Source organism: Panthera tigris, chromosome X (genome assembly GCF_018350195.1).
Source record: "Panthera tigris isolate Pti1 chromosome X, P.tigris_Pti1_mat1.1, whole genome shotgun sequence".
NCBI lineage: Eukaryota > Metazoa > Chordata > Mammalia > Carnivora > Felidae > Panthera > Panthera tigris.
Window position 1 is genome coordinate 122,173,858 of NC_056677.1, and position 19,504 is coordinate 122,193,361.

At 56.4% G+C, this 19,504-nt stretch overlaps 1 protein-coding gene and 1 long non-coding RNA gene across 3 annotated transcripts; both read right to left on the minus strand.

The window, feature by feature from the left end:
- Positions 1–6,416: 6,416 nt before the first annotated feature.
- LOC122235386 (melanoma-associated antigen 9-like) lies at positions 6,417–7,742 on the minus strand. Of its 2 annotated transcripts, none has more exons than XM_042974565.1 (2): positions 6,795–7,742; positions 6,417–6,648 (listed from the first exon to the last, which is right to left on the minus strand). In XM_042974565.1, exon 1 carries the CDS (start codon positions 7,641–7,643, stop codon positions 6,924–6,926), a length of 720 nt encoding a protein of 239 aa, XP_042830499.1. In that variant the 5' UTR covers positions 7,644–7,742; the 3' UTR covers positions 6,417–6,648; positions 6,795–6,923. The 2 variants fall into 2 exon arrangements, with proteins under 2 accessions (XP_042830499.1, XP_042830498.1); XM_042974564.1 differs by having other exon boundaries at positions 6,417–6,677.
- Positions 7,743–9,091: 1,349 nt separating this feature from the next.
- LOC122235540 lies at positions 9,092–10,513 on the minus strand. Its single transcript, XR_006213591.1, has 3 exons — positions 10,415–10,513; positions 9,380–9,482; positions 9,092–9,223 (listed from the first exon to the last, which is right to left on the minus strand). It is a non-coding gene; the product is annotated as an uncharacterized LOC122235540 (long non-coding RNA).
- Positions 10,514–19,504: the final 8,991 nt, after the last annotated feature.

The following is a 19,504-nucleotide window of genomic DNA, read 5'->3' on the forward strand; positions in this document are numbered from 1 at the left end:
GACCCCCTTTTATTGCTTCCACCAAACACTTGCCGCATTGGTCTGTTCCAACTGTATCTGCTAGTTAGTTGGTTCTTCTCAGATGGGCCGCAACAAAGAGTCCATTTCTCAAGACCCCTAGGTGAAGTTATCCTCAGAGTATGGTCTCAGTTGGTTGTACCCCTTCTATTCCTGCCTCCCCCCTCTGCCTGCTTTGGTATGTTCCAACTGTATCTGCTGGTTAGTTGGTTGTCTTCAGATAGGCCCCAAGAAAATGTCCTATTTTCTTGCCCTCTAGGTCAAGTTTTCTGCAGAGTAGGGTCTCAGTTTGTAGCTTCCCCATTTATTCCTGCCCCCCCCCCGCCCCCGCTTCCTCCTTTGGTCTAATCCAGTTTTTCCTGCTGGTTGGTTACTCCTGCTCAGATAGGCCCCCCAAAAGAGTCCTGTTTTCTTCTTGCCCCAGGTCAAGTTCCCCTCCGAGTAGGGTTTCAGTTTGTGGCTCCCCCCCGCTATTGTTTTCTCCCCCCACGCTTCCCGCTTTGGTCTCTTCCAGCTGGTCCTGCTGGTTAGTTGGTCCTGCTCAGGTAGGTCCCAACAAAGAGCCCTGTTTCTTGCCCCCAATGTCAACTTGTCTGAAGAACAGGTTCTCAGTTGGCAGCCTCCCTTTTTTCCTGCCCCCCAATCCTTCTTTGGTCTCTTCCAGCTGTTCCTGTTAGTTAGTTGGTCCTACTCAGATAGGCCGGAACCAATAGTCCTGTTTTCTTGTCCCCTATATCAAGTTGTCTTCAGAGTAGGGTCTCAGTCGGTGGCCCCCCTTTTATTCCTGCCCCTGCAATTCACACTTTGGCCTCTTCCAACTGTTCCTGTTAGTGAGTTGGTCCTGCTCAGATAGGCCCCAACAAAGAGCCCTGTTTTCTTGGCCCCAGGTTACATGGTCCTCAGAGTAGGGCCTTAGTTGGTAGCCCCACTTTAACGCTGCCACCCTGCTTCAAGCTTCTGTCTTCTCCAACTGTTCCTGCTGATTAGTTGGGCCTTGTTAGATAGGCCACAGCAAAGAGTCCTGTTTCCTTGCCCCCTAGGTCTAGTTGTCCTCAGAGCATGGTCTCAGTTGGTAGCCTCCCCTTTTATTCCTAACCCTTCTGCACATGTTCTGCTTGGCTGTCTAACAACTGTTCCTACTGGTGAGCTGGCCCTCCTCAGACAGTCCCAACAAAGAGTCCTGTTTTCTTGATCAAGATCTGTTTTTCCAGATCAAGATGTCCTCAGAGTAGTGTTTCAGTTTGTAGCCCCCCTTTTATTCTCTCTCCCCCACTTCCCACTTTGATCTCTTCCAACTATTCCTGCTGGTTACTTGGTCTTGCTCAGATAGGGCCCAACAAAGAGTCCTCTTTACTTGCCCCCTAGGTCAAGTTGTCCCCAGAGTAAGGTCTTAGTTGTTAGCCCCCTTTTATTCCCGCGCCCCCTACTTCCTGCTTTGGTCTCTTCCAACAGTTCCTGCTGCTTAGTTGGTCCTGCTCAGATAGGCCCCAAAGAAGAGTCCTGTTTTCTTACTCCCTAGGTCGAGTTGTCCTCAGAGTAGGGTCTCAGTTGGTAGCCCTACTTTTATTCCCGCACCCCCCACATTTCCTGCATGGGTCTCTTCCAAATGGTCCTGCTGCTTAGGTGGTCCTGCTCACATAGGCCCCAACTTAGAGTCCTGATTTCTTGTCCCATAGGTCAAGTTGTCCTCAGAGTCGGGTCTCAGCTTTTAGCCCCCCTGTTATAACTGCCCCACCCCCACTTCCCGCTTGCTCTCTTCCAACTGTTCCTGCTGGTTAGCTGGTCCTGCTTAGATAGGCCCCAACCAAGAGTCCTGTTTTCTTGCCCCAGGACAAGTTGTCCTCAGAGTAAGTTCTCAGTTGGTAGTCCCCCTTTTATTCCTGCCCCTCCCTCACTTCTCGCTTTGGTCTCTTCCAACTGCTCCTGTTGGTTAGTTGTTCCTGGTCAGGTAGGCCCCCAACAAAGAGTCCTGTTTCCTTGCCTCCTGAGTCAAGTTGTCCTCAGAGTCGGGTCTCAGTTGGTTGCTCCCCTTTTATTCCCACCCCCCACACACTTCCCTATTTGGTCTCTTCTAACTGTTCCTTCTAGTTAGTTGGTCCTGCTCACCTATGTCCCAACACAGAGTCCTGTTTTCTTGCCCCCTAGGTTAAGTTGCCCTCAGAGTAGGGTCTCAGTTGGTAGCCCCCCCACCCATTCCTGCCCCCCGCCCCACACTTCCTGCTTTGGTCTCGTCCAATTGTTCCTGCTGATGAGTACATCCTGCTCAGATAGGCCCCAACACAGAGTCCTGTTTTTTTGCCCCCAAGTCAAGTTGTCCTCAGAGTAGAGTTGCAGGCAGTAGCCCTGCCTTTATTCCTGCACATCCCAACTTCCCGCTTATGTCTGCTCCAAATGTCCCTGCTGGATCCTTGCTCTGCTTAGGCCCCAACGAAAAGTCCTATTTTCTTGCTGCCTAGATGAAGCTGTCCCCAAGGTAGGGTCTCAGTTGGTACGCCCCCTTTATACTCGCAGCCTCACCCCACACATTTTGCTTTGGTCTTTTCCAAGTATTCCTGCTTGTTAGTTGGTTCTGCTCAGATAGGCCCCAACAAAAAGTCCTATATTCTTGCTCCCTGGTCAAGGAGTCCTCAGAGTAGGGTTTCAGAGGGTACCCCTCTTTTATTCCTGCCTCCTCACTTCCCACTTTGGTCTCTTCCAAATGTCCCTGCCGGTTCATTGTTCCTGCTCAGATAGGGCAAACAAAGAGTTATGTTTTCATGCCCCCTAGGTCAAGTTATGCTCAGAGTAGTGTCTGAGTTTGTACCCTCCTTTTATTCTTGTCCTCCCCCAATTCCCACTTTGATCTCTTCCAACAGTTCCTTCTGGTTAAGTGGACCTGCTCTGATAAGCCCCGACAAAGACTGATTTTCTTCCCCCAGGTCAATTTGTCCTCAGAGTTGGTTTTCAGTTTGTAGCCCCACTTTCATTCCTGCCACCCCCCCCAACACACACACACACACACACACACACACACACACACTCACTTCCTGCTTTGGTCTCCTCCAAATGTTCCTGATGAGTTGGTTCTGCTCAGATAGGCACCACCAAGAGTCCTGTTTTCCTGCCCCCTATGTCAAATTGTCCTCAGAGTAGTGTCTCACTTGGTAGCACCCCTTTTATTCCTGCCCCTCCCCACTTCCCGCTTTGGTCTCTTGCAACTGTTCCTGCTGGTTAGTTGGTCCTGCTCAGATAGGCCCCAGCAAAGAGTCCTGTTGACTTGCCCCCAGGTCAAGGTGTCCTCAGAGTAGGGTCTCAGTTGGTAGGCCCCCTTTATTGCTTCCACTTGCTGCTTTGGTCTCTTCCAACTGTTCCTTTTGCTTAGATGGTCCGGCTCAGATAGCCCCCAAGAAAGAGTCCTATTTTCTTGCCCCAGGTCAAGGTGTCTTCAAAGTAGGGTTTCAGTGTTTAGTCCCCCTTTGTTCCCTTCCCCCTCTTCCCGCTGTGGTCTCCTCCAACTGTCCCTACTTCTTAGTTGGTCCTGCTCAGATAGACACGCACCAGTAGTCCTGGTTTCTTGCCACCGGGTCAAATTGTGTTCAGGATAGGGTCTCAGATGGTTGCCTTCCCTTTTATTCGTTTCCCCCACTTCCTGCATTGGTCTCTTCAAAATGTTAATGCTGGTTAGTTGCTCCGGCACAGATAGGCCCCAACAAAGAGTCCTTTTTTCTTGCCCCCAGGTTAAGTTCTACTCAGAGAATGGTTTCAGGTGGTTGCCCCCCTTTTATTCCTGCTGCCCCCCGCACAGTTCCTGCTTTGGTCTCTTCCTACTGGTCCTGCTGATTAGGTGTTCCTGCTCAGATAGGCCCCAACAAAGAGTCCTGTTCTCTTGCCCCCAGTTCAAGTTGCCCTCAGAGTAGTTTCTCAGTTGGTAGCCCCCCGTTTATTCCTACCCCCAACAAAGTTCCGCCTCGGTCTCTTCCACCTGCTCCTGCCGGTTAGTTGGTCCTCTTCAAATAGGCCACAACAATGAGTCCTTTTATCTTTCCCCCAGGTCAAGTGGTCCTCAGAGTAGGGTTCCAGTTGGTAGCCCCCGTTTTACTCCAGCCACCCCTCCCCAGCACACACTCCCATCTTTGGTCTCCACCAAATATTCCTGCTGGTTAGTTGGTCCTGTGCATTGAGGCCCGAGCAAAGAGTCCTGTTTTCTTGTCCTCTAGATCAAGTGGTCCTCAGAGTAGGATCCCAGTTGGTAGCCCCCCCCACCCACTTTCTGCTTTGGTCTTTTCCAACTGTTCCATCTGGTTAGTTGGTCCTGCTCAGATAAGCCCCAAAAGAAAGTCCTGTTTTCTTGCCCCCAAGTCACGTTGTCCTCAGAGTTGGTTTTCAGTTGTTAGCTCCCCTTTTATTCATGGTGGCCACACACTTCCCACTTTGGTCTCTTCCAACTGATCCTGCTGGTTAGTTGGTGCTACTCACGTATGCCCTGATAACGCGTCCTGATTTCTTGCCCCTAGGTCACGTTGTCATCAGAGTAGGTCTCAGTTGGTAGCCCGCACGTTCCACACCTCCTCCTCAGGGGCACAGTTGTTCTCCAGGAGGACCACCCCCAAGACCAGCACCAGGAGGCTGGCCGTGGGCATGCCCTGCCTACTGCTTAGCATCCCATCACATATCAGGCCAAGGATGGTGACCAGGAAGAAGGAGTGGTCTCTGGGGTCCACTTCCCTCACGTCAACACCAAAGACTAGCTGCAGATACTCGCAGGCTTGGTGGAAGATCACGGAGACGTGGTCCTGGTCATCTTGGCTGACCGCCGCCAGCATCTCCGCCTGTGTGGTCGGTCGGCTGCTGAGTGCGATACCTGAGGAGCAGGAATGCCACCAGGTCAGCCAGCTTCAGGCTGAATGCGTCTGGGAGCGAGGGCTGGGCTCCTCCTGGGTCCCCTCTGCTGCTGGACCCCTCCTCATCGGGGCTGCTGGGGTCCTCATCGGACTGGCTCCACGGAGCACCTGCCATGTCAGCGGGGGAGGGGCAGGCACTCGGAAGGCTCAGACTGACTCTGTTGAGGGGCCCAGGCTCCCTCTGTCCTCCTTCTGCATCCTCGCCAAGAATGGCCGCAGGACCCAGGCCCTGCCCTCTGCCCACTTGAGGTGTCCCAGCCGCCTCCCCCCGCCCACACACACACACACACACACACCCCGTGGCTGTGAGACTCCGCTGTGGAAGTCCGGCCCGACTTGTCCACCCAAATGCCCATCCTGCCCATGGCCCTTCACAGAAGGACGCGGGTGCCCGAACTCTGGCAGGTTCCTTCTGTGTGTCCTAGGGACCTGAGTCCTTCGGTCCTCCCCCCCCATGTCCCCACCTGGACTCCCTAGCCCGGCCCGTGCCCCTGCCCTTTCTGACCTGGGATCCTGTCCCTCACCCCAAGGTCCTCAGCTCCCTCAAACCCCCGAGGTACAGTTGAGTGGACGCAGCCTGCGGCTGCCCTCTCCAGAAACCCCGGGGCCTCAGCGGGGCCTGAACGCCTCTACCCAGGGTGGGCGGGTGTAGTAGGCCCTACCGCTCTCCCTCAGGTCCAGACACCAGCTCCAGGAAGAGCCTGGGCCCGTCCCTCTGGGGCCCCGAGTCTACCACCCTTAGCCCCGCTGGGAGAAGGGCTCCGCCTGACCACCCTGCCGGGGTCTCTCGGGCTGCCGGCTGGACTGACCTGGATTCCGGGATGGGGGGCCGGCCGTGCTCCCTCACATGTCGACGTGCACGCCTTGCTGCCCGGCCGGGCCCCTTCTCTCTGCCGGCCCGAACCAGGCATCCCAGACCGAGGCCCCCACCTCTGTCACCATCCTTTCCGGGATCCTCACCTTGACTCTGACCGGCTCGGGCCGTGCCCCCGCCCTCTGCACAGCTGAGTCTGTGCGCCTCAGATCCAGGCTCTCACTCCCCGACTTCCTGGAGACAGAGGCAGGGAGCCCACCGCAGCCACTGTCCCCTCCCCGCTACATTGTGATCAGCTGCCCGGAAGGCATCGCACTGAACCGAGATCCCAGGCCAGCCTGGCTCGGGCAGGGCATCTCCACTGCAGGGCTTCCCCCCCCTGGAGCCCCACCGCCTCAGCCTTCTTTCATTTCTTCTGCTCCTCTTAGGGGACCTTTCCCTGCCTTCCCATGGGGACCGCAGCTGCTAGATAGTCACCTATGGGCGAGACGTGTCCTGCCTCTCTCTCCTAGTGTCCTCACTGCCAACACAGGGCCCTTCCGAGAGCGAGCAGAGCTCGGCGAATGTCCGGCCACAAATGTCCCAGTGAGCTGGGGACCTCTGCTCAGATCGAGTGTCTCCTCCTTTCTTGGAGACCCGAGCAAAGGCAGGCACACATCTCTACGTCCCTTGTCCAGAATGACAGACGACAAGGGACGAGAAGCAAGAACGAACATCTTTTACTTCTCCATGGCCTGAAACCATCCGTTTACTGCCAAGGTCTTCACGTTTGCAAGACATCCCTGTCTGTGCCCAGCCCAGGCACCGCGATTCCCTTCTGGATCCCGAACGAGGACGGAAGGGTTCCCGGCTCGTTGCACCAAACGGCAAAACTCTGACTCTCGAACACCTGTGGCGTGGGTGCCACTCCCACGCTGAGCCCGAAGCTCACGAAACCTTCTGTGACAAGGAACAACATCTGAAAACTTCCTCGAGGAAACAAAGATCGATTTCCGAGGCCACGTAGACAGAGAACAAGAACCCACCCAAACGTGCTCTTGGCCCCGCTTTCCCCCAAGCCGCCCTGGCCCTCCACTACTCACAACGCCCAGCGCCCGCTCTGCTCGCACTCGCAGGCGAGAAGTGGCCTGGCTTCGTGCCCCGCAGGAGAAGCTGCTCGACCCCAGGCGGGAACGGGCCCGGCTGCCCCTCGGGCTCAGGCCCGCTCTTCCTCATGGCTCACAGCCTCTTCGGACAGACACGGAGACCCCGGGCTGCCTGCTGTTGACCGCGAGGATGTGCTGCAGCACCTGCGCGCCGCTGGTTTCTGCGTGGGCCCTGGGACCCCACAGGAACTCGTAGCGTGCGGGCTCGCTGCCGGGCACCTGCCGGTACTCCAGGTACCCTTCCTGCACCCAGACTTCGGTCAGCAGCTCCCTGGGCTCCCCATAGAATACGTGCTCCCTGCCGGCATACACCCCCATGACCCCCAGCGCTTCCCACACCGCCTCCTCAGGGGCACGGTCGTCCTCCAGGAGGATCACCCACAGGACCAGCACCAGGAGGCTGGTCTTGGGCATGCCGTCCCTACCACTCGGCGTCCCATCGCAGCTGAGGCCCAGGATGCTGACCAGGACGTAGGAGTGCTCGCGGGGGTCCACTTCCTTCACGTCGACTCCAAAGACCAGCTGCAGATACTCGCAGGCTCGGCGGAAGATCACGGGGAAGCGGTCCCGGTCATCTCGGCTGACCGCCGCCAGCATCTCCGCCCGTGTGGTCGGCTGCTTGGTGCGATACTTGAGGAGCAGCAGCAGCACCAGGCCGGCCACCTTCACGCGGAGCGCATCTGGGAGCGAGGCCTGGGCCCCTGCCGGGGCCCCCCAGGTGCTCGACCCCTCCTCATCGGGGCTGCTGGAGCCCTGGTGGGACTGGCTCCCCGGAGCGCCTGCCATGGCACTGGGGGAGGGGCAGGTGCTCCGAGGGCTCTGGGGAGGACTCGGGGACCGGGCAGCAGCAGATCCCTCCTCCAGGGGGACCAGAATGAGGACAGAGCAGGAGGAGGACAGGGAGGAGGAGGAGGAGGAGGAGGGGGGGGAGACGGGCCCCCCCTCTCCTCCTCCTCTGCTTTCTCCTCCTCCAACTCCACCTCCTCCTCCAACTCCTCTTCCTCCGACTCCACGTCCTCCACCTCCACCTCCACCTCCACCTCCACTTCTTCCACCTCCTCCTCCTCCTCCTCCTCCTCCTCCTCCTCCACCTCCAACTCCACCTCCAACTCCACCTCCTCCACCTCCTCCTCCACCTCCTCCACCTCCTCCACCTCCTCCACCTCCTCCACCTCCTCCACCTCCTCCTTCTTCAACTCCACCTCCTCCTCCAACTCCTCTTCCTCCGACTCTACCTCCTCCACCTCCAACTCCACCTCCAACTCCACCTCCAACTCCTCCTCCTCCAACTCCTCTTCCTCCGACTCTACCTCCTCCACCTCCAACTCCACCTCCAACTCCACCTCCTCCACCTCCACCTCCACCTCCTCCTCCTCCACCTCCTCCACCTCCTCCACCTCCTCCTCCTCCAACTCCTCTTCCTCCGACTCTACCTCCTCCACCTCCAACTCCACCTCCAACTCCACCTCCTCCACCTCCACCTCCACCTCCTCCACCTCCTCCTCCACCTCCTCCACCTCCTCCTCCTCCAACTCCTCTTCCTCCGACTCTACCTCCTCCACCTCCAACTCCACCTCCAACTCCACCTCCAACTCCTCCTCCTCCAACTCCTCTTCCTCCGACTCTACCTCCTCCACCTCCAACTCCACCTCCAACTCCTCCTCCTCCAACTCCTCTTCCTCCGACTCCACGTCCTCCACCTCAACCTCCACCTCCACCTCCACTTCTTCCACCTCCTCCTCCTCCTCCTCCTCCTCCTCCTCCACCTCCAACTCCACCTCCTCCACCTCCTCCTCCACCTCCTCCACCTCCTCCTTCTTCAACTCCACCTCCTCCTCCAACTCCTCTTCCTCCGACTCTACCTCCTCCACCTCCAACTCCACCTCCAACTCCTCCTCCTCCAACTCCTCTTCCTCCGACTCTACCTCCTCCACCTCCAACTCCACCTCCAACTCCTCCTCCTCCAACTCCTCTTCCTCCGACTCTACCTCCTCCACCTCCAACTCCACCTCCAACTCCTCCTCCTCCAACTCCTCTTCCTCCGACTCTACCTCCTCCACCTCCAACTCCACCTCCAACTCCTCCTCCTCCAACTCCTCTTCCTCCGACTCCACGTCCTCCACCTCAACCTCCACCTCCACCTCCACTTCTTCCACCTCCTCCTCCTCCTCCTCCTCCTCCTCCACCTCCAACTCCACCTCCTCCACCTCCTCCTCCACCTCCTCCACCTCCTCCTTCTTCAACTCCACCTCCTTGTCCTCAGGCTCTGGCAGCGGTGCATCCCATGGCAGCGGGACCTCTCTTGGCTCCTCCTTAAGCTTGCAGAGCGCACCCCTCTCACCCAGGGGCATGATGGTCGCGAGACCCTGAAGACAGATGAGGGGTGGCTCCTCAGGGGGAGGCCCAGCCCACAGAGCCCCAGCTCCCAGGCCTGAGAGCGGGGCCGCGTGGGGGTTGGGGGCCGAGGGGTCCCCTCTGGGGTGGGATGGGCGAGCCCCCGGCCCCACGCGCGGAGCACGCACCTCGCCTGGACAACCGACTGGCACGCGGCCGCGCCTCCTCTGCTCTGTGACCTCGGGACTCCTGCCTCAGACCAAGGCCTCAACTCCAGAGCTCTCCGAGCCCCTGGAAGACGGAGGGAGGGAGGGAGGGAGGGAGGGACGGACGGAGGGAGGGACGGACGGAGGGAGGGACGGACGGAGGGAGGGAGAGACGGAGGGAGGGAGAGACGGAGGGAGGGACGGAGGGGGCGCCTCAGGGTCTCAGGGTGGGTGCCGACCGCGTGCACCGCCCCGGGCCCCCACCCCCCACTGCGGCCAGGAGGTTCTGGCCAGGACTCTGGGCGCCCCCCCACCCCGGGAGCCCCCACCCCATCCAGCCTGGACCTGCCCCTTCTGGGCCTCCGCTGACAGCCAGAGCGGACCCGAGCGGCAGGGCAGGCCTCCTGGGCCCTACGTAGGTGTCCTGGGCTGGGAGGCAGCGCCTCCTCTCTCCCCTGCACCCCGGCCAGGGCCCGGGATCCTGCCTCGGCTGACCGGGCTCCAGCCCCGCACACCAAGGCCCTCCCCTCGCCCAGACCCACCGCGGGGGCGGCTTTCCGACGGCGGCCCCGGGGCTGGGGTCCAAGGGGCCTCCGGCCGTCCTCCCGCACGGCTCTCCCGGGGAGCCCCGGGCCCGCTGCCTCCCACCAGAGCCCTCCCGGCCCGGCGAGGTCCGGGCCAAGGCGGCTGGCGTCGCACGAGGCGACCAAGTCCGGGGAGGCCCGGGGCCGATGGCAGGGGCTCACATGGGTTCCTTGGGGTCCCTCAGCCCTGTCCTCTCGTCCCCATCCGGACTCCCTGGGCGGCCTGGGCCTCGGGCTCTGCCGCCTGACGCCGGCTCCTCGCGCGCAACCAGCTCTCGGTCGGGCTGGGACCCAGAGCCCGAGGCCGCCCACGCCTCACGCCCTGGTCACGGTCGTCGTGGTCGCGCCACCCTGCGGCCTCCACCGCCGCCCCCACCGCCGGACTCATTCCCCTCTGGGTCCCGGCTCCCTCGCTCCTCCCTCTGGGCCTCACCTCGAAGCCCACGAGGCTCGGCGCCCTTCCCGCGCCCGACGGGCTTCGAGGCGCAGGCCGGAAGACGCCGACGACGCCGAGGCCCCCTCGCCTCGCCCCGCCCCGCCCCGCCCCGCCCCGCCAGTCTCTTGAGACCCGGATGCGGAAGTCCAGACACCCCGCGGGGCCTCATTCCCACTAGGGGCTTGCCTAGGCTGCCGCTAGGGGTCGCCTTCCGGGCCGGGGCCTCCGTTCTGGGGGCCGGAGTCCCTCCCTCGGTGCTCCCTCCGTGGCCTCCTGCACCCCGGGGATGGCCTGGGCGCGTGGCCGCTGACGAAGGGAACTCGTGCCCCTCAGACCAGGGTCCGAAGGTCTCTGGGACGCACCGCCCAGGCTCAGTGACGGGGCGCCCGCCACCTCTGGCCACCCGATGCAGGGGCTCCCCGGGCCTGCGGCACGGACTGACTTCGTAGCTCTGGGCTGGGGTGGACCTGGTCTCCTGACAGCACCTGGGCCCTCCTCCCCTCTGCCCGCCGGAGCGGCTGCTCCCGACCGACAGCGGGTCCTCGGTTCTCCCCAGCTCACCCATCCGACCCCCACTCCCCGGTCCGGGTGATCCGAGACCCGGATGCCCAAGTCCAGCCTCGCCCAGTGTCCCCATCCCTCCCGGGGGCCTGCGCGGACTGACTCTGTTGTGGGGTCCTGGCTCCTTTGCCTGCAGATCCCTCTGCTCCTCATTAGGAATCGCCCCAGGACACGGGCCCTGCCCTCTTCAGAACTGAGGCGTCCCAGTGCTCCCCCCGCCCCCTGCGCCTCCTCCGGTGTCTCTGAGACCCGGCTGCGGGAGTCAGGCCCGACTCTCCTCCGCGAGTCCCCATGCCTCCCAAGGGCCCTTCTCAGAAGGCGTGAGGTCTTGAACTTTGGGACGTCCCCTCTGTCCTGGGGACCTGAGTCCCTCAGTCCTCCCTCTGACCCCCACCTGGACACCGTGGCCCCGTCCTGTGTCCCTGCCCTTTCCTGACCTAGGATCCTGTCCCTCACCCCAAGGTCCTCAGCTTCCTCAGATCCCCGAGGCACAGTTGAGTGGACGGGGCCTGCGGCCACCCTCTACAGGTAGCCCGGCACCGCGGCCCAGGCTGATCTCCTCTCCCCGGGGCGGGATGGGCCCTGCGGATCTCCATGAAGTCCCGACACCTGCTGCAGAAGAGCCTGGGCCCGTCCCCGCTATTATTCCTGCCACCCCGCCACACACACTTCCGACTTTTCTCTCTTCCAACCGTTCCTGCCGGTTACTTGGTCCTGCTCAGATAGGCCTGAACAAAGCCTCCTGTTTTCTTGCTCCTAGGACAAGTTGTCCTCAGAGGAGTGTCTCAGTTGGTAGCCCCCCTTCTATTCCTCCCCCCTCTCTTCTTGCTTTGGTCTCTTCTAGCTGTTCTTGCTGGTTGGTTGATTCTGCTCTGACAGGGCCCCAACAAAGTGTTCTATTTTCTTGACCCCATGTCAAGTTGTCCTCAGAGTATTGTTGCAGTTGGCAGCCCCCCCCCTCCCCGTTTATTCCTGCTGCACTGCCCCCCCCCCCACACACACACACAGTTCTTGCTTTGGTCTCTTCCAACTGTAATCACTGGTTTGTTGGTCATGCTCAGATATGTCCCAACAAAGAGTTCTGTTGGCTTGTCCCCAACACAAGTTGTCCTCAGAGTAGGGACTCAGTTGGCAGCCCCCCTTTTACTCCTGCTCCCTCCCACTTACCGGTTTGGTCTCTTCCAACGATTCCTGATGTGTAGTTGGTCCTGCTCAACAGGCCCCTATAAAGAGTCCTGTTTTCTTGCCCCCTGGGTCAAGTAGTGTTCCGAGTAGGGTCTCAGTTACTAGGCCCCTTTCATTCCTACTCACCACACTTCCTGCTTTGGTCTCTTCCAACTCTTCCTGCTGGTTAGATGGTCCTACTCATACTGGCTCCAAAAGAGTCTTAATTTACTTGCCCGCTTTGTCAAGTTGTTCTCAGAGTATGGTCTCAGCTGGTAGCCCCCCTTTTATTCCTGCCCCCCAGTTCCTGCTTTGGCCTCTTCCAACTGTTCCCACTGGTTAGTTGGTCCTACTCAGATTGGCCCCCAAAGAGTCCTATTATCTTGCCGCCAGGTTAAGTTGTCCTCAGAATTGGGTCCCATTTGGCAGCCCCCCTCTTATCCCCCCCCCATTCCCGCTTGGTTCTCTTCCAAAGGCTCCTGCTGGTTATTTGCTCCTGCTCAGATAGGACCGAACAGTCTTGTTTTCTTACCATCTAGATCAAGTTGTCCCCAGAGTAGGGTCTTACTTGGTAGCCCCCCCTTTATTTTCCTGCCCTCCCACACTGTCTACTTTGGTCTCTTCCAACGGTTCCTGCTTGTTACTTGGTCCTGCTCAGATAGGGCCCAACAAAGAGTCCTATTTTCTTTCGCCCAGGTCAAGTGGTCATCAGAGTAGGGAGTCAGTTGGTGCCCCCCTCTTTTATTCCTATTGCCCACCCCACACTTCCTGCTTCGGTCTTTTCAACCTGTTCCTGCTGGTTAATTGGTCCTGCTCAGATAGGCCCCAACTACGAGTCCTATTTTTATTCCACTAGGTCAAGTTGACCTCAGAGTAGGATTTCAGGTGGTAGCCTAACCCCTTTTATTCCTGCCTCCCCCTTCCTGCTTTGGTCTCTTCCAACTGTTCCTATAGGTTAGTTTGTCCTGCTTGTATATGTCTCAACAAAGAATCCTATTTTCCTGCCCCTAGGACAAGTTGTCCTCATAGTTGTGTTTAATTTGGCACCCCCCTTTTGTACCTGCTGACCACCCCCCCCACACACACACACTTCCTGGTTTGGTCTCTTTCAACCACTCCTGCTGGTTAGTTGGTCCTGTTCAGATAAGGCCCAACAAATATTCCTGTTTCCTTGGCCCAGGTCAAGTTGTCCTCAGAGTTGGGTTTAAGTTTGTAGCCCCCCTTTTATTGCTCCCCCCCCCCACACTTCTCACTTTGGTCTCTTTCATCTCTTCCTGCTGGTTAGTTGGCCCTGCTCAGATAGGCTGCACCATGATTCCTGTTTTCTTTCCCCCTAGGTCAAGTTGTCTCCAGAGTGGGGTCTTAGTTGGTAGCCCCCTTTTATTCCTGATCCACCCAGTTCCTGCTTTGGTATCTTCCAAGTGTTCCTGCTGGTTAATTGTTCCTTCTCAAGTAGGCTGCAAGAAAGAGTCCTAGTTTCATGCCCCTAGGTCACGTTGTTCTCAGCGTCTGGTTTAATTTGGTAGTCCCCTTTATATTCCTGCCACTCCTCCAAACACACTTCCTGATTTGGTCTCTTCCAACTGTTCCTGCTGGTTAGTTGGTCCAGCTCACATGGGCACGAACCAAGAGTCCTGTTTTCTTGCCCCCGAGGTCACGTTGTCCTCAGAGTAGGGTGTGTGTTGGTTGCCTCCCTTTTTTCCTGCCCCCCCCCACTTCCTGCTTTGGTCCATTCCAACTGCTCTATTGGTTACTTGGTCCTGCTCACATGGGCCACAAAAGGGAGTCCTGTTTTCTTGCCCCCAGGTCAAGTCATCCTCAGATTAGGGTCTCAGTTGGTAGCCCCCGTTTTTACCTGCCCTGGCAAACTTCTTGCTTTGGTCTCTTCAACCACTCCTGGTGGCTAGTTGGTCCTGGTCAGATAGGCCCCAACTAAGAGCCCTGTTTACTTGCCCCAGTTCAAGTTGTCCTCAGAGTAGGGTCTTAGTTGGTAGCCCCCCTTTTACTCATGCCTCCCACACTTCCTGCTTTGGTGTCTTCCAGCTCTTCCTGCTGATTAGGTAGTACCGCTCAGATAGGCCAGAAGGAAGAGCCCTGGTTTCTTGCCCCCCAGGTCACGTTGTCCATAGAGTAGGATCTCAGTTGGTGTCCGCTTTTATTCCTGCCTCCCAATTCCTGCTTTGATCTCGTCCAACTGTTCCTGCTCGTCAGTTGGTCCGACTCAGATAGGCCCCAATAAGAGTCATGTTTTCTTGCCTCGTCTGTCAAGTTGTCCACAGGGTAGCATCTCAATTTGTAGCCCCCCATTTGTTCCTGCCCCCCCACCTTCCTGGTTTGGACCTTCCAAATTTTCCTGCTGGTTGGGTGGTCCTGCTCAGATAGGCCACAACAAAAAGTCTTATTTTCTTGCCACCAAGTCAACTTGTCCTCAGAGTAGGATTTCAGTTTGTAGTCCCCCTTTTATTCTCTCCCCACCCCACTTCCTGCTTTGCTCTCTTCCAACTGTTCCTGCTGGTTAGTTCGTCCTTATCAGATAGGTCCCAACAAAGAGCCCTGTTTTCTTGCCCCCTAGATCAAGTTGTCCTCAGAGTACGGTCTCAGTTACTAGCCCCCCCTTTTATTCCTGCCCCCCACACTTCCTGCATTAGTCTCTTCCAAATGTTCCTGCTGGTTAGACATCAATCTCAGATAGGCCCCCCAAAAAATGTCCTGTTTTCTGGCCCCCAGAGTCAAGCTGTCCTCAGAGTATGGTCTCAGTTGGGAGCACCATTTTTATTGCTGCCCCCCCGACACTTCCCGCCTTGCACTGTTCCAACCCTTCCTGCTGGTTTAGTTGGTACTGCTCAGATAGGCCCCATCAAAGAAACCTATTTTCTGCCTCCTAGGTAAAGTTGTTTCCAGAGTAGGGTCTTAGTTGGTAGCACCCCTTTTATAGCCCCCCACCACCACTTCTCAATTTAGTCTCTTGCAACTGTTCCTTTATCCTGCTCAGATAGGCCCCAACAAAGAGTCCTATTTTCATGCCCCTAGGTCAAGCTGTCCTCAAAGTAGGGTTTAATTGGTAGCCCCCTTTTTGTTCCTGCCACTGCCCCCCCCCCCACACACACACAGTTCCTGCTTTGTTCTCTTCCAACTCTTACTACTGGTTAGTCGGTACTGCTCAGATAGGCCCCAAAATAATCGTGTCTCCTTGCCCCCAGGTCAAGTTGTTCTCAGAGTTGGGTATAAGGTGGTAGCCCCCGCTTTTATTCCTGTACCTCACACACTTCCCTTCGTGGCCTCTTCCACCTTCTCCTGTTAGTTAGTTGCTCCTGCTCAGATAGGCCCCAAGAAAAAGTCCTGTTTTCTTACCCCCAGATTAACTTGCCGTCAGAGTACTGTCTCCGTTGGTAGCCCCCTTTTTATTCCTGTCCCACAACGCTTCTTGCTCTGGTCTCTTCCAACTGTTCCTGCTGGTGAGTGCGTCTTCTCAGATAGCCCCGAAGAAAGAGTCCCGTTTCTTGCCCCCAAGGTCAAGTTGTCCTCAGAGTAGGGTCTGACTTGGTTGCCCTGTTTTATGTCTGAACCCCCACACTTCTCGCTTTGGTCTCTTCCAACTCTTCCTGCTGATTAGTTGATCCTGCTCAGAGAGGCCCAGACCAAGTTTCCTGTTTGGTTGCCCCCCAGGTCCAGTTGTCCTCAGAGTAGGGTCTCAGTTGGTTGCCACCATTTTATTTCTTCCCCCCCAATTCCCACTTTGGCCTCTTCCAACTGTTCTTGTGAGTTAGTCGGTCCTGCTCAGATAGGCCCCCCAAAAGAGTCCTGATTTATTGCCCCCTAGGTCAAGTTGTCCTCAGAGTAGGATCTGAATTGGTAGACCCCCTTTTATTCCTGCCCCCCCCACACACACACTTCCCACATCGGTGTGCTCCAACTGTACCCGCTGGTTGGTTGGTCCTGCTCAGATAGGCCCCACCAAGAGTCCTGTTTTCTTGATCCCTAATTCAAATTGTCCCCAGGGTAGTGTCTCAGTTTGAAGCCCCCCTTTTATTCCCTCCCCCACCACTTCCCGCTTTGATCCCTACCAACTACTCCTGCTGCTTAGTTGGTACTTCTCAGATAGGCCCCAGTAAAGAGTCCTATTTTCCTGCTCCAGGTCACATTGTCCTCAGAGTAGGGTCTCAGTCCGTAGGCCCCTTTTAAGCCAACACCCCTCTTTGGTCTCTTCCAAATTCTCCTGCTGGTTAGTTGGTCCTGGTCAGATAGGCCCTAACAAAGAGTCCTGTTCTCTTGTTCCAGGTTGTCCTCAGAGGAGGGTGTAAATTGGTAGCCCCACTTTTATTGCTGCCCCCCCATTTCCCACTGTGGTCTGCTCCAACTGTTCCTGCTGGTTTGTCGGTCCTGCTTGGTCCTCAACAAAGAGTCCTGTTCTTGCCCTCGAGGTCAAGTTTTCCCCAGAGTATGGTCTCAGTTGGTAGCCTCCCGTTTTATTCCTTCCTCCCCACACTTTCTGCTTGGGTCTCTAACAACTGTTCCTGCTGGTTAGCTGGTCCTGCTTAGATAGGCCCCGCAAAAGAGTCCTGTTTACTTGCCCCCAAGGTCATGTTGTCCTCAGAGTAGTGTGTCAGTTGGGAGCCCTCCTTTTATTAATGCCCCTCCCAACTGACACTTCCCACTTTGGTCTGTTCCAAGTGTTCGTGGCGGTGAGTTGTTCCCTTTCAGATAGGTCCCAACAAAGAGTCCTATTTTCTTGTCCCCAGGTCAAGGTGTCCTTAGAGTTGGATTTCAGTTGGTAGCCCCCCTTTTATTCCTGCACCCCACACACTTCCCTCCTTGGTCTCTTCCAACCTCTTCTGTTGGTTAGTTTGTCCTACTCATATAGGGCCCAACAAAGGGTCCTATTTTCTTGTCCCCTGGGTCAAGTTGTCCCCAGAGTAGGGTCTCATTTGTAGCGTCCTTTTCATTCCTGCCCCCCTCCAATTCCTGCTTTGATCTCTTCCAACTGTTCCTGCTGGTTAGTTGGTCCTGCTCAGATAGGCCCAAAGAATAAGTCATGTTTTCTTGCCCCCAGGTAAATTGTCCTCAGAGTTGGGTTTAAGTTCGTAGCCCACCTTGTTTCCTGCACCCCACACGCTTCCCTCCTTGGTCTCGTCCAACCACTCCTGTTGGTAAGTTTGTCCTGCTCATGTAGGGCCCAACAAAGAGTCCTATTTTCTCTCCCCTAGGTCATGTTGTCCCCAGAGTAGGTTCTCATTTGTAGCCTCCCTTTGTATTCCTGCTCCCCCCATTCCTGCTTTGTTCTCTCCCAACACTTCCTGCTGTTTAGTTGGTCCTGCTCAGATAGGCCCCAAGAATAAGTCATGTTTTCTTGCCCCAAAGTAAGTTGTCCTCAGAGTTGGGTTTAAGGTGGTAGCACCCCTTTTATTCATGCACCACACACAATTCCCTCCTTGGTTTCTTCCAAAATTCTCCTTGTGGTTACTTGGTCCTGCTCAGATACGCCCAAAGAAAGAGTCTTGTTTTCTTGCCCCCTAGGTCAGGTTTTCCCCAGAGTAGGGTCTTACTTTCGTGCCCCCCCCCCCGCTTTACTCCTGCCCCCCCCCACTTCCTGCTTTGGTCTCTTCCAACTGTTCCGGGTGGATAGTTTGTCCTGCTTAGATAGGCCCCAACAAAAAGTGCTGTTTTCCTGCCCTCAAATCAAGTTGTCCTCAGAGTATGATTTCAGTTGGGAAGTCCCCCTTTTACTACTGCCACCCCCCGACACACACGTCCTGATTTGGTGTCTTTCAACTGTTCCTACTCGTTAGATGTTCCTTCTCAGGCCCCAACAATACTCCTGTTTTCTTGCCCCGAGTTCAAGTTGTCCTCAGAGTTGAGTTTCAGTTTGTATCCCCCCCCCATTATTCCTGTTCCCCACATACTTCCCTCTTTGATCTGTTTCAACTGTTCCTGCTGGTTAGTTGGTCTTGCTCAGAGAGGCCCCACCAAGATTCCTGTTTTGTTTTGTTTTGTTTTGTTTTGTTTTGCTCCCTAGGTCAAGTTGTCCCCAGGGTAGGGTCTCAGATGGTAGCCTCCCCTTTTATTCCTGCCCGCCCACACTTTCTGGTTTGGTCTCTTCCAACTGTTCCTGCTGGTTACTTGTTCTACCTAGATAGGCCTCAACAAAAAGTCCTATTTTCCTGCGGCCTAGATCAAGTTGTCACCAGAGGAGGGTCCTAGTTGGTAGCCTCCTCTTTGATTTCTGCCCCCCACCCACACACACACTTTCTGCTTGGGTCTCTTCCAAATGTTCCTGCTTGTTAGTTGGTCTTGCTCAGATAGGCCCCAACAAAAAATCCTGTTTTTTTTGCGCCCAGGACAAGTTGTCCTCTGAGTTGGGGCTCAGTCGGTAGTACCCCTTTTCTTCCAGCCCCCCACATACTTTCCGCTTTGGTCTCTTCCATCTGTTCCTGCTGGTTACTTGGTCCTGCTTATATGGCCCTCAACAAAGAGTCCTGTTTTCTTGCCTCCAGGTCAAGTTGTCCTCAGACTAGGGTTTCAGTTGGTACCCCCTTTTATTCCTGCTTCTCCCCCCACCACACACACACACTTCCTGCTTTCGACTCTTCCTACTGTTCCTCCTGGTTAGTTGGTCCTGCTCAGATAGGCCCCAACAAAGAGTCATTTTCTTGCCACCAGCTCAGATTGTCCAGAGTTGGGTTTCAACTGTTAGCCCCACTTTTTTTCCTGACCCCAGCACTCTTCCAGGTTTGGTCTCTTCCAACTGTTACTGCGAGTTAGTTGGTCCTGCTCACATAGGTCCCACCAAGAGTATTGTTTGTTTTATTGCTCCCTAGGTCAAGCTGTCCCCAGAGTAGGGTCTCAGTTGTTAGCCCCCCTTTATTCCTACCCCACCCAATTCCCGCTTTGGTCTCTTCCAACAGTTCCTGCTGCTTAGTTGGTCCTGCTCAGGTAGGCCCCATCAAAGAGTCCTATTTTCTTGTCCCCTAAGTCAAGTTGTCCTCAGAGTAGGGTCTCAGATGATAGCCCCCCTTTTATTTCTGCCTCCTCCCACTTTCTGCTTTGGTCTCTTACAACTATTCCTGATGGTTCGTTGGTCCTACTCAGATGGGCCCCAGGAAAGAGTCCTCTTTTCTTGCCCCCGAGGCCCAGTTTCCCTCAGTGTAGGGTTTCCTTTGGGTGCCCCAGTTTTATTCCTTCTCCACCTAACACTTCCCTAGGTGGTCTCTTCAACTGCTCATGCTGGTTAGTTGATCCTTCTAAGATAGGCCCCAGGAAAGAGCCCTGTTTTCTTGCCCCCTAGGTCACATTGTCTTCAGAGAAGTATATCAGTAGGTAGCCCCCTTTTTATTCCTACCCCCTCCGCACACTTTCTGCTTAGCT